Source organism: Carya illinoinensis, chromosome 14, assembly GCF_018687715.1.
Source record: "Carya illinoinensis cultivar Pawnee chromosome 14, C.illinoinensisPawnee_v1, whole genome shotgun sequence".
In the NCBI taxonomy this organism is placed as follows: domain Eukaryota; kingdom Viridiplantae; phylum Streptophyta; class Magnoliopsida; order Fagales; family Juglandaceae; genus Carya; species Carya illinoinensis.
In genome coordinates, this window is record NC_056765.1 from 4,330,824 (window position 1) to 4,345,521 (window position 14,698).

Genomic DNA, 14,698 nt, shown 5'->3' on the forward strand with positions numbered 1-14,698 from the left:
AATTTTTATAGATATTGTAAGTTTAACATTTATATAAAATTATGATAAATTTAATCAGGTTAAATGGGTTAATTTCAGATTTATTCAATCTATTTATATAAATAGTTTGAAACACGATATGACCTATTATGTTAATAGATCGTGTTAAGATTTAAATTTTTGACACAATAATTTTAATAAGTTCAATTATAATTTATCTATATAATATAATAATTTTAATAAATTCGATTATAATTAATCTATATAATATAATATATAACTTGACATAATACGAATTCAATCCATTATCACAATTTGACACCTCTATTAAATATCGAGTCACCCTACAACACCTATAAGCGAAATTGATGCTATCTCCGCCACGCTTGTGTTGACAATTTGTAAAAAGACAAGTCGGCTAGACGAGAAATATGACAACAACCCCTCCTTTTTTAAAAAGTTCTTGGTTCTACACTTTGTAGTCAAAGGTTGGGGCCTGTGCGAGAGAAATTTTGCCCCAACTTTTTCTTTTCTTCAACATTTTTTTCTTCAAACCTTCCATACCATTCAAGCTTTTCTTTCAAATCACGTCACCACGAACGTTGTAGAAAACCAAAAAGCTGAATCTGACCGCCCCCTCCCCACTCCTTAAAACAGACAAACGCCTAATATAACATGTCTGCCAGCTGGTATTTTTCTACCATTTATAAAGCTAACTTGATCTCAAAATAAATGTTTGATTGCTTATGTTTCTACATCTTTAACATTTAATTTATCATCTTTAAGCATTAAAGTAGAATAGTAAAATTGATAAATCACATATTAATTATATGAAAATGTCTTATGTAAAACTTTCGTGTTAAATATATCTTTAGATATTATTCATGGTGATTGAATTAAATTATAGGCCTTGTTTTATATGCTCACGAGCAATATGATCATATTTATAATAGGAAAATGTCGTGTTCATCAAGAGTGATTATTAAGAGTGTTCACCGATTTGTGTTATTTTTTTTAGCTTTATTATTCATCATTTCTATACATCATACATCACATATTTTTAATTTTTTTAATTTTTTTTAGATTTATTCTTTTTAAATTAATTGAATTCTTCTACTTATTATCCATATACTAAATATTAGGTAAAATAAAAAAAATAAAAAAAATATGATATATGATATGTGGAAATTATGAATAGAATTTTTAATTTTTTTTACTTTACAATTAAGAAAGTGTTTTTTAATTTGTTTACATTTTTATTTTTTAAAAAATATATTAAAATCTATTTTTAAAATATTTATAAAAAATTAAAATATACATACTTGATGGATGTACCATTATAATATTTGCGCTAATTGAATAGTCTAAGTTCGGTTTGGCTATTAAGATTTTTTATCTTAAATATAAAATTCTTATCTCATCATCATAATATTTTTAAATCTCTATATAAAATCTAATACATAATTAATTTTTTTTTAATTTTTTTAAATCTTAATACAATAATAATATTAAAATATAATATTTTAATTTTTATCTAAAATTTAAAATTCTTGTATCAAAATTTTTAAGTGGCCAAACCAAACACTGTTTTCACCATCAATGGACAACTAGTCAATAAGGTCGTACGGTACAGTCTCATTTAATTGAGCGGTGCTGTATCCACCCTTCGTGTAGTCTGAATTCCTATTGAATGGAACTTTTGTTTTTTAATTTTTTTTATATTCTTAAAATTTTTAAAAAAATATATATATCATCACTTAAAAAAATTACTTAATCACTAACTTTAAAAAAAAATTGAAAAAAAAAAGGTATTCGGTAGAATTCTTTGGTCCGAATTCGGTAATTTTAGCATTTCTGCATTTAATTTGTTGAGAGGACGTCGTGATCCAATAAGAGCATTCACATTGGTTTAGGCATATGCATATGTAAAATCACATCTTTTAAAGATCCAATTTGCCATACAAACAAAACTTCCACATTGGTTTATGCAAATTTGAGACAAAATAATAATAAAATATTATTATTTTATTTTTTTTTTTACTTTTTTTTTAATAGGGTTTGATCTTCAAATATGTAAAATATTTAAGTAAAATATTTTTTGAAGAGTGAATGAGTAAAATATGTAGTAAAATATTTAAAGGTAAAATATGTAGAAAGAGAGTGAGAGGAGAGAAAAAGAATGAATAAAATATGTTTTGGAGAGTGAATAGTAGATCTTTAAACATGTAAAAGTACTGTTCATAGCTATGCAAATATTTGAAGATGCATAATCCAATGTAGATGAATTTAAGCTCATATTATGTAAATATGATTTTACATATGCATATGCATAGATCAATATGAATGCTCTAAGATGGCAGACAGTTGCTTCACCATTAATGGACAACTGGTGAAAGAGGGTAGGCGAGACTAGGCAAATCGTGTTTTAATTCCTATTCGTGTTTAAATTATAAATATTTAATTATATAAATCAATTGAAATATAATCTGTTAAGTTAAATGTATCACATTTTTAAATCTTAATTCAATTTAATTAGATAATGGGTCGTACGATAGCATTCTTTTTTATTAAGTTAATAATTAATTAAAAATATATTAACACTCATTTAAATTTATTTGTTTTATATAAATAAATTAAATTCAAACATATAACTAATTTGATTTAATTAATATAATTTTAAATAAAAGTAAAAATTTATATTTATTAATAACTACAATATATTAATATTTATCAAATTTTAACATATAATAAAATAAATATTACAAATTCTATAATAATAACTTTAAGTATAGGTCTAAAATTATAATTTTAACAATAAAAAAAATGAAAATATAAACATACTGATAAATATTCATATTATAACTTAATTATAATAAAATTTTAATTTTAAAATAAATTATAAACGGGTAAAAAATGATTGATTTTGTGTTAAATAGATTGATTTGTTTATAAATCTTATATTAACGAGTAAATCTATTTTAATCTCAATCCGTTAATATTAAATATAAATTTATTAAGTTTATATCATGTTCTGTTTAATTTACTGATAGTATCTTATATTGTAACTGTATTGATAATCTTATACAAACTTTGCTATTTATAAGTCTTATAAATTATATATTATATAATTTTTTATTTTTTAAGTTTTATTTTTTTTAAATAATTAAATTATTCTGTTTATTATCTATATACTATATATTTAATAAGAAAAAAATTAAAAAAATATTAAAAAGAATAGTATATGGTATTTGATATTTATAAATATATATATTTTTTTCTTTTATGTTTTTTGGTCGGATCAGGTGGGAAGGAAATAATTGAATAGCGAGAACAGTCGACATTCATCTGTTTTACCGAACGTCTGAAAAGTGAAAACGAGTTATCTTTAGGTTAAAGCAGGACCAGTCTAGCCAGACTAGCCTGCCCCCATTGTTCGGCCCGTGTTTGGGGATTTCATTGCCAGTACTCGGAAGTCAAGTCCATGCCAGTACTGCATATTACAGCTGGCGAGGAAGACATGATTTAATAAGATTTTTTCAGTGCCAGCTGCATGCATGTCCATTTGGCCTCGTTCCAAAAGATTACGCACGATCAAAACAAGGCTAATCGATGAGATACCTCGTGTGTGTAGATATATATATATATATATATATATATGAATAATAATAATTTTATCATTATTTTATTATTATTTTATCAATTTTTTTAATTTTTTAATTTTTTAAAAAATTTTTCTTTTACTTAATGATTAAACAAGTGACTTTTATTAAAATTATATATTTTAAAAAGTTTTTTTAATGATTAAAAATGTTAACAAAATATTTAAAAATAATAATAAAATAATAAATATATTATAAATAATAAAATAATAATAAAAAAGTAATAAATATATCATTACCTTTTATATATATATATATATATATTATCTCTCGTGGTAAAAGTCTTGTTGCCAGTGCATATTACAGCTAGCCTATACATTAGAATGAGGAAGACGTGATCAAGATGCCAGCCTATATTTGCCAGTGCATATTACAGCTAGCGAGGAAGACATGATCAGATAAGGTAGACTCTTTCGGTTTCAGCTGCATCCATATGCCAATTTGGCCACAAAAGATTACGTACAATCAAAAGAAGGGCAATCAATCAGATACCGTATAAGAAAATTAGGTAATTATACTCGATCTGATACATACAAAAACATTATAAGAAAATTAGGTAATTATTGTCACCAATTTTTTGTGAAAATAATTATTTTTTATTAAAACATTTTTATAAAAAATAAATAATAATAACTGACTAATTTTCTTATATTAATATTATAAAATGATAATTTTGAATAGAAACAAATATTATAAACATCATGGTGATTGACATAAGGCGGTATGGATATGGTACTGGATTTCATGGTAACCACACGTTAGTTGTGCGGCAATCTTTGAAAGTATTATCAGTGATTACAACGATCACTGTTTTTTTTTTTTTTAGAAAAAAGTATATTTATGTTAAAATTGTATATATTATTACTCAAGCCTCTTATATATAGAGCGAGAGAGGATCATGTTATGATAACCACTGGTTAGCTGTGCATCCATCATTTCTTCATGGAGTACCAGTGACCACAACAGCCAAGTGAAACTTAAAGCCACGAGCGAAAGTTTTGGAAAATATCCCGTCTTCCAGCTTGCTAGTTGCCTCGCGAGTAATTACTTCATCTCTTTATCCTTCAATTTGATCAATCATATAAGTTAAGAAAAATGATGCAATTTCTCATCAAGTCAATGATATTAGTACTATTAGATTTCACTTTCAAGTTATTAATTATAAAAATTAGGACTGCAATTAATTAATGTACTAAGAGAATCCATGTTGAAGATTATATATTCTATATGAAATTTGCGGTCTCTCTATACTCTTGAACACATGATCACTTTCCTCTTCTAATATTTCTGCTTACCAGATAAGATTATAATATATGTTGATAGATTAAGATGGAAACAAAGAGTACTGCCTTTTCTGCGGCTGTTCCTATTCCTGAATTGCTTGACAAATATAATTATGCGAAATGGGCGATTCTGGTACGAACCTACTTGGAGGGTCAAGATCTTTGGGAGGACATCATTAACGATAACGAAAATGCAACAGCAGCACCTTCTCAGAAAGAAAATGATGATGAAGATGCTATTAAGGTTCGGAGAAGGAGGAACTTCATGGCTTTACATGTGATCCAGACTTCATGCGGGCCAGACGCATTTTCTCAGATTAGCACAGTTCGTTCAGCCGACACTGCTTGGCAAACTTTGAAAATGAAGTATCTACCAGCTGGTGAGTCAGTTTCTCTCTCTCAACATTGTCGCGTACGCTAAAAAATTGCTTAAAGATTGCGTTACAATGGTAACTCTATTCAAAACTAAATTCAAAAGGTTTTGAAATTGTCGTAGTTAATTATTCCCAACGATCCCAAGAATATTAAAATATGAGAAATGGTATGTACTGTCATAAATTATAATATCACAACCTTTTTTAAAAGGATGAATAAATGAGACTTACATAAAAGAAAATTAAAGTTTTAATGATATACTTTACTCTTGATTAAAAAGAGTGTACAATAATTGTATAATTCTTAATTGTATTTAACATTTCTCTTACATTTGATTGGTTTAAACGATAAAAAAAATAAAATAAAATTGAAAAGCTGAATAAAAAAACTTGGTGGTTTTAAAATTTTTAAAACATAAAACAATTTTTAAATTTTAAAAACCAAATTATTAAAAAATGATGGATTACAAATATGAAATTTCTATTTAACTAATTTTACGTATTCAGACATATATATATATATATATATAGTTTTCGCAATTATCTTAACTGACATAATGCTAACTTAATCAAGTCATTAATTGTTAATAAAATTTTTAAAAGATATATTATCCCATTGACTTCCACCACCTCCGGCGGCACCAAATTTATAAGATATGGTGCCGAATGTGGCAGATAGGGGTGTAAAAAAAATTCAGTAAACCGGTAAACCAAACCGGTGGAATCGGTCCAGTCTCAAGATTGGTTCAGTTCGATACCGGTTTTATTTTTCTTAAAACCGGTCAAAATCAATCCAGTTTCGATTTTTCTTTTTTTAAAACTGGACCGGACCGGTTTATATGTATATATTCTATTGGATATAATTTTTATATATAATATATAATTAGATATAAAATAGTACTTTTGCATTACATGATAAATTACTAATTAATATAATATTAAATTTTAAAATTTTATATCATTTTATTTATTGTATTAATAATTATACTAATATTATATAGTGCATATTAATAGTTATACTAATACTATATCACTATATATTATAATATACTATAATATATCACTATATTTAGTGATATATTATAATATATCATTATAGTCTATAATATATATTATAATATATTACAATATATTATCATTATAGTATTACATACTATAATATGTTATATTATTATATATATTATATAATATATAATATAGTAAATTAAAACCAGAAAATCGGATCGAACCGGATCAGAAATTGGTAAAATCGGAGTACCGGTTTAAGATGATAACTAGTGTATAATCGGTTTTGAAATATGAAAAATCGGTACATACCGGTTCGGTTCTAAATTTTATCCAAAATTAGACTGAACCGGACTGATTACACCCTAGTGACAGATCATTTGGCCAAATCAGCCAAATTGGTGGCCAGATATTGCCTTTGAAATTACTCGAACCGTTTCTTAACTGGCGATCGGAAAAAGACCACTTACAGTTAATTGCATATAATACGGTAAAAGACCATCTCATGAAAAAAAGAAAAAAAATTACAGATACGGGCTATCTTCAGTGGGCTTTGCTATACGCAGTCAGGAAATGCAGTCGGCGTGCAGTCGGCTGTACGGAATGAATAAAAAAAATTATAAAAAAATTATTTTATATTCAGGAGGACCTACATGAATTATAAAAAGTTATAAAAATAATTTTTTTTTACAGCCGACTGCACGCCGACTGCATTTCCCGACTGCACAAATCATTTCTGATCTTCAGTATGCGGACTTGTACAGGGCTGTGCGTCGTGGTGATTTGACTGCTTTAAGGGAGTTTCTTGATTCTCAACCAAGGGCAGTAAGCAAGGCAATCACAAATAAAGGCGAAACGGCTCTTCACATTGCTATTGCTGCTGGACATGCCCATATAGTCGAGGAGTTGGTGCGACGTCGAATGTCGGAAGAAGACTTGGGAATTGCAGATGGTGAGGGTTACACAGCTCCAATGTTGGTTCTTGTGTATGGAATTTCCGAACTGAAGCACCATTTCCCTCTCAGTTCGCTGAAGGATATGGTGCTTGCAGAAAATGGCTGCAAAGGAGCTATGCTTCTTACCCGTGCAATATATACCGGAAACTTTGGTAACAACTCGTTGTTTTACTTACTATCCAATTAATATTTATGTATTGTCCGTTATTTCCGATCATTTGCAATCTTGGCATTATAATTTAATTAATTCCTTTTTTGATCATCATTCTTTTCTTGTACGTACGTACAACACAACAGATCTTGCTTTCGAATTAATCTCGAGTTACCCAAATTTGACACTTGCTCTTGACGACCGCGGCGAGTCCCCCTTCTTAGCATTGGCTTCTATGCCCCAAGCATTTAAGAGTGGAAACCGGCTTGGGTTTTGGAAACGACGGATCTATTCCAGTTAGTATCTCTCTGTCTCTCTCTCATTACTAGAGTTTGACCGTACTACTTTCAACTATGTTAATTGACGTTGTACATTGTGGCTGATAGAAAATCAAAACACATTTACCATTAATGAATCATGAATTAATGCTATATAATGTTGGTTTGAAGGTTTCAATATTTCCTGCATATATAGAGCCAATGCTATAATTATTATTATTTCTTGAAAAGGTCAAAATTGTTCATCCAAGACCTGGATTGACAATACTTGATCTATCCGGTATTTGTCATGGACTTAAGATTTATTGGCATTTTTTCTGAAAGGTATACAGCTCACTGATCAATCGACAGCTCGTTTCACCAATGACACTCGTTTGGATATTAACAACGAAGGACATTTTATTACAACGGGATTAGGTATCTTTCTGCTTACCTTATTACTTTCCATAATTCTTGGCTTGTAATATTTGAGAAATATCATTTATTTTCGAAACTTCAGTTTCCCTTGTAAACTAACATATGATTTTTATTAATATCTTTATCTTACCCAAAAATAAATAAATAAATAAAGTTCAAATAATAAAGCAAGGTCTCCTTTCCATCATAAAACAAGTAATCGGCCTTATACCTGGAGTTAATTTGTTCTGTTTTTGTTGTCGTCCTGCGTAGTAGCGATTGCTTATTGTTCTAGACTTCTACTGCCTTGTTATATTTGCATGGTTCAGTTTTCATGAGTGAATTAATGAGCTGCTTGGTTAGATTGTTACAGGAAAATTGTCTGAAACTCGTTTGGTTATGCGGATAATATGAAAAAAAAAATTACAAATTAAATAAAATATTATTAAAATTTTATTTTTTAATATTAATTTTGTTTGGAGATTTGAAAAGGTTAAATTATTTATTGTAATTTGTATTTTATGTGAAAATTTAAAAAATATATGATGATTAAATGAAATAAAATAAGATGAGATAGTTTATATTGTGTAACCAAACAAGGTTGTAGAACTGAACTTGGGCCGACTATTAAAATTACTACCATTATATGCATTAAAAATAATTTAATTGAGTAATGATATACCTAGAATTTTTTATAGTTATTTTATAACTTATTTTATAAATAATTATAAAAGAGTTGTAAATTTGTTATTTTCTTTTTTAAGGAAACTAATAATGACAATGTCAGGTTTGGCTCAACAAAAAGTTTACTAAAAAAATTGATTTAGAAGCAAACTTATTGACATATATATCAGTGTGGAAAATCACTTATATTATATATGTGTGGACATTTGAAAAAAAAAAGATTCATACAAAAACACTTCCTTGGTACTTAATTACTTAAGAATTGTACAATATTAATATGAAGAAGAAATATTCTACTGGCGTTGTTTTGGTGGAACTTTTATAATGTCTACAAGTACTGAAAAGATTTTGTCCATTTTGCAGCGCCAGCAGCACTGTTGCGCCATCTAGTTCCCAGAACTTTCCGCAAGTACTTGTTGGGTATACCGTCGATCTCCACTCCATCAAAATCATATCTTGATAATTTTTGTTGCATAAAACTACAAATCTGCCTCTATTCACATCACACATTCCACACTTATAACTTTTTTTTAGAGTATAGGAATATTTTTCATAGGATGTATAGATCTTTTCATAGGATGTAGGGTGTGAATAGTAAATAATGGCTGATGAGTAGAATTTTTCATTTTTGTTTTAAGTTTTTGCAGTTTATACGTTGACTTAACTTACAATGACAATGTCAATTTCGCTCAACAAAAAGTTAATGCAAAAATTCAATTGGAAGAAAACTGACTGACATATAGCGTGAAAAACCACTTAATTTATAAGATTTATATGATTTGATTTTACAAACCTTTGAGACCATCTCATCATAACATCTAAATATCATTTAAATATAAATATTTTTTTCTATTTCAAATTTTCAAAATTTTTCGTCTAATAATTACAATTTTTTCAAACTTGCAAACAAAATACAAAAACAATTCAATTTTTTTAATTTCCAAAACAAAAAATAATATTAAAATTTTATATTCTAATCATCTTTTAATTTATAATTTTTTATTCAAATTATTCTCTCACATTTCTCAAAATCCTATAAAACATCTTAACTCAATCTATTTCATTATTATTCACAAATTATCTCACTATTATTTACAGATTTTTTATCTCATTTGTATAACCAAACGAGACATAAGTAATTATTTTCATTTTTTTTAAAGAAAAATAATACAAAGAAAATTTCCTTATAAGTACTTATTAGATGATATTTTAGCAATGGGAACTTGCAAAAAAATAATTAATTTGAACATGAAATATTCTACTAGCTTTGCTTTGGTATAACTTTTATGATGTCCATAAGTACTGAAAAGATTTTGTTCACTTTGCAATGCCAACAGTATTATATACCAACAACTTGTTCGGTATATCGCGTCTACTCCATCAAATCAAGCAATTACGTAAGGAATTATATGAAATGAAGAAGATGGATATACAATCTGAAAAACTACTTTCACTCATGTCTTCGGAGATATCAAGATCATTACGAGAAACTGGCGGACAACTTGAAAACATTGGTGGGGTTTATGATGCAATCAACCGTGCTGTCAAGAATGGGATTCCTGAGTTTGTTTCTGCGATAGTGCCGATGGATCCGAGATTTTTGGAGCATAAAGATAGAGATTCAAGAAACCTACTTTTGCTTGCCGTTCTGTATCGCCAATATGAGATCTTTAGGCTTATATATGGGCTTGATAAGTATAACATTTTGGCATCTTCTAGAGATCGCAACGATGATAACGTGTTACATATGGCAGGAATAATAGAAGATTCCACCAAGTTTGAATATCAAATCTCTGGTGCAGCTTTACAGATACAAAGAGAGTTACGAGGGTTTAAGGTCATTTCTATCTCTCTCTCATATTTTATTTTCCCTTTCTTTTGGTAAGTTAACTTTCCTTATCCTAAAAAGGAAACAAGATACACAACAAACTCAAAACTACGAAACCTGCATGAATGCTCATCATGACAACCCATTTTTATTTGAGAACACACCATACCTAAACATATGGATTGAGACTTTCCCTAATTCCCTGTCTAACTTGGATGGTCTAATTTGTGAAAAGAAAGATATAATAATATACGTGTGGAATTCACAATGTCCAATAGTCTCTGATCTCTCTCTCTCTCTCTAGTTATATCTATAGCCAATCCACTGCTTCAATGTAGTGATGATCCATTAAAAAAAGAAAAAAAAAAAGGATCTATTTATAAACCCTCAATCTAGCGTCAGGTTCTAGATCTTCGACGGTAGATTTATGATCCTGATGGCCATAAACCCCCCAACCTCTCATACATAACCCTCAATTGTTAATTCATCACTACATGATCTCTCTCCCGCTCCCTCGTTAGGATTGGTCTTCTAATCATTCCTTTTCAATTTACAAATTTAAAATATATTATATACACGCACACACAAAAATAATTTCATGAGAGCTGGGTATTTTACTATAGACTAGGTAGAACAAGAATAATTGGAAAATATCTATCACTTACAACCTTTCAAAGAATAAACTCTATTCTCATAAAGCCATATATATCATGAACTATCTCACTCCATTATTATTGTATAACAGTTAATGTTATTAATTAAGCCACATCGTCTACACTTCGTTTGTGCTATTGATATATAACATATAGCATCAAGTTATGAAATAAAAAATAATATATACAATCAAATTACCAACTTTTTTTCATACATACTCTAAAATTTTCAAAGTATGTAGTTTTAAAAGTAAAGTTTTTATATCAAAATGGCATATATATTTGACTAGGTTTCTACTTTATTTGAAGTTAATTAATAGCCTTTTAATTTTCCTAAAATATATTTACTGGTTCTCATCTTTTTTCTTTGGGCACATTATATAAGTATTTTTTTAATGCCCTTTTCACTTAAGCAAAGTTTGCAAGGGTTGCAAATTAGGCATGTTTGTGCACTTGGAGTATCTCAGAATTTTGGGACTAATAGTGAAATCGTTTGAGTGAAGATATTTTATTGAGTAATGGAAAAGGCGAAAGGAAATGTTGAATACAAATATTATAAATTTAAAAAAAATTAAATAATCTTTTAAAATAATTTTTGTTTTGAAGTTTGTAAAAGTTGTATTGATTTTTGTGTTTGAATAAAGATTAAGTAAGCATTAGATGAAAAAACTGAATATTTGAAATTAAAATATATTTTGTGTTTGAGTGATACTAGCTTGCATTGAAAATGAAATTATGAAAAGTTTTGAGAATTATATATGCTAATATAATATATATATATATATATATATATATATATATGTATATATAAACTATACTATATTAATGTAAATATCATAGTATATTGTATTTTTTTTTTTTTATAAATTTTCATTTTATTAAAACCGAAAAACCGGACCAGAACCAGCAAAACCGAACGTACCAGTTTAGAAGATAACTAGTGCATAATCGATTTTTAAAAATATAAAATTAGTACATAACAGTTCAGTTCTAAATTTTCTAAAAAATCAGATCGGACCGGTTACGTTAAGGAAATGCTTGAGATTGGTGTAAGAAGAAGTGAGGGAAAGGGGGTGCTATTTATAAGGTTCAAGTGAGGAAGCGAGAGGTGCATGTGGGTGAAGTGGTGCACGGCTTGGCTGAATTGTGGTGAAGGTGATTGGTGTGAGTTTCGGTGGAGTGCATGCTTGAGTTTCCAGATCTATACATTTGAATAAATCACCTTATTTACTCATGGACATGGACCAAAGGAGGATAGATGTAGGGGTTGAGTGGTTTCAGAACTTAGCACAAAAATCAGATGATTTCTCAATAGAAACCAAGTGTAGGCCGACGATTTTGAGTTTTAAAAACCTTTCCAGATTTGATCGAATCTTGTCCAATCCTTGTGGAAAGTTCTTGGCCCCTATTCCTTACTGTTTGAGTGACCGTTCAAGAGGTGAAATGAGGCACAAATGTTAGACACTTGGTGTTTGATGTGGAGCAAAAGAAAGTGGGTTGAATTAAATAAGGTTTCAGCCGACACTTGGAATGATCATGGGAGTTGTTCTTGGCTACATCTTAGGTCTGAATTTTCCAGAATTATGTGTCGTGAAGGCGTAGGTTACTCAAGTGCAGAAAATCAGTTGATGAAATGTTTCAAAGAACAAGGTTTTGTTGGCTTGTAATTGGAGTGCATCGGTTTGCACCTAGTGCATCCGATTGGTCGGTTTCTTGGCATTGACCTGCCTTTTCACACATGAAATAAGTTGCAATATTCCATCTACGTACGTTTATCTCGTACGTTCGATGTATCTATTTTAATTATTTGCTCAAAACGAGGGCCAAGCATCAAAGCTGTTAGAAAAAGAATAGTAAACTAAGATTGAAATTGTAAAAGAGGGAGGTTATTGTTAATTTGTCTCTTAGACAAATATTATATCTCACTCATGAATTAAGTGCTGCAAAAGAGAATTTGACAATTATGTTGACCTCAGGATACAACATTGTTTATATAGTGTGCAGATTACAAAGTCTGAACACTAATTTTAGAATGAGCAGATGCAAAAGCAACGGTTGCAACATTTCATTTCAATTTAAAATAAAACGGTTTCTATCATAAACTGTCATTGAGAGATATTAATAACTTTAAAAAAAATTAAATAAATACATCACTTTGTTTGAAACAAAATATTTCCATCACTTGCGACGATGCATACGTCTATGTGTCGCGCACATGCGTGAAGTCAGTGCTTCGCACTAGGTGATGCGACCATTATGTGTCTACCCTTCTATTATATTTTATATATCGTTAAACTCATGCACTTATAAGCCACTAAAATTTTATATTCTCAATGTGAGAAGTCGAATTGGAGAGAATATTTGAAATAATCTAACAAAAGCTAGTTAAAGCCGGCCAGTCTAGCCTCCCCCTATTACACGGTCCAGCTTGACTCCTAAGTACTACTAAACCCAAATATAAAATAAAATTCTTTGAGACCACTGTCTCACCAAAAAGTCTCTTAATTAGGTGTTGCATATTACTTAATTCGATTTAAATAGTCTTTACCACAGCAACTCACATTTACATTAGTTTGATCCGCCTTTCAATTGGTTTTGACCAAAAAACAAGTCGCGGTTGAGTCCTTGCACAAGAAATACAAGGGACTTCTAGTGCCCGAAGAATCCCCTCATCTCTGTCAGAAAGAGGCTAGTGTTTAACCATAAGAGATGAGAGCTTCCTTAGCCAAACCTTAACTGCCAACCAAACTCCCAACACCGCTTCCTGGGAGTTTTCCATCTGAGCCTTGCAACGGCCCAACCAAAGGTGCCGTGTTATAATAATAGAAGGTATATACCCCTAGGGCTCGATTTATTTGCTAAGTTAAACCATTGCATCACAGTCGCCCACCATGATATACCTACAAAATGTGGTATGACCAGCGCAAGTGCAGCTATCTTCCAGACTTCAGAGGCAATAGTCCCTTAACACATGGTTCAAAGTTTCGGCATGATCTTGTAAACAACAATCACATCGAGAGGCCAACAGAATTTTCAAACATTGCACCCAAGAGTCTACAGCCAGTCCATTAAATCTGGCTTTCCACATACATATGGACATCTTTTTTGGAAAAAGATGGTGCCAAATCCAATCCATGCCCATTTGTTCAGTGCCTTTTATACGAATGATATCCCAAGCAATGGCAGACGTAAACTACATATAAGTCGATGTATTAACATGCCTCTTATAGTGAGACTCATTATAATTTTAAAAAAAAAAAAAAAACTAAAATATTAATAATTTTTCAACATAGTTGATAAAGAAAGCTCACGCTTAACACATTAGCGGCGTGCTGAATGTGGAAAAGATAAATTTTCTAAATAAACTTTTCTATACATTACAAAGTCGTACAATTTAAAGGTAAAGGACCTCTTTGCTAAGAAGCTCCATAACCAATCTACAACAATATTGA

At 29.3% G+C, this 14,698-nt stretch overlaps 1 protein-coding gene across 3 annotated transcripts; it reads left to right on the top strand.

Moving 5' to 3' along the window:
- The first annotated feature begins 4,519 nt into the window (after positions 1-4,519).
- Positions 4,520-13,171, top strand: LOC122293326. Of its 3 annotated transcripts, none has more exons than XM_043101869.1 (7): positions 4,520-4,678; positions 4,962-5,301; positions 6,994-7,408; positions 7,554-7,703; positions 8,010-8,102; positions 9,129-9,185; positions 10,103-13,171. In XM_043101869.1, exons 3-7 carry the CDS (start codon positions 7,222-7,224, stop codon positions 10,648-10,650), a joined length of 1,035 nt encoding a protein of 344 aa, XP_042957803.1. In that variant the 5' UTR covers positions 4,520-4,678; positions 4,962-5,301; positions 6,994-7,221; the 3' UTR covers positions 10,651-13,171. The 3 variants fall into 3 exon arrangements, with proteins under 3 accessions (XP_042957803.1, XP_042957802.1, XP_042957804.1); XM_043101868.1 differs by having other exon boundaries at positions 7,065-7,408; XM_043101870.1 differs by having other exon boundaries at positions 4,523-4,678; positions 4,937-5,301; positions 7,065-7,408.
- The last annotated feature ends 1,527 nt before the right edge of the window (positions 13,172-14,698 follow it).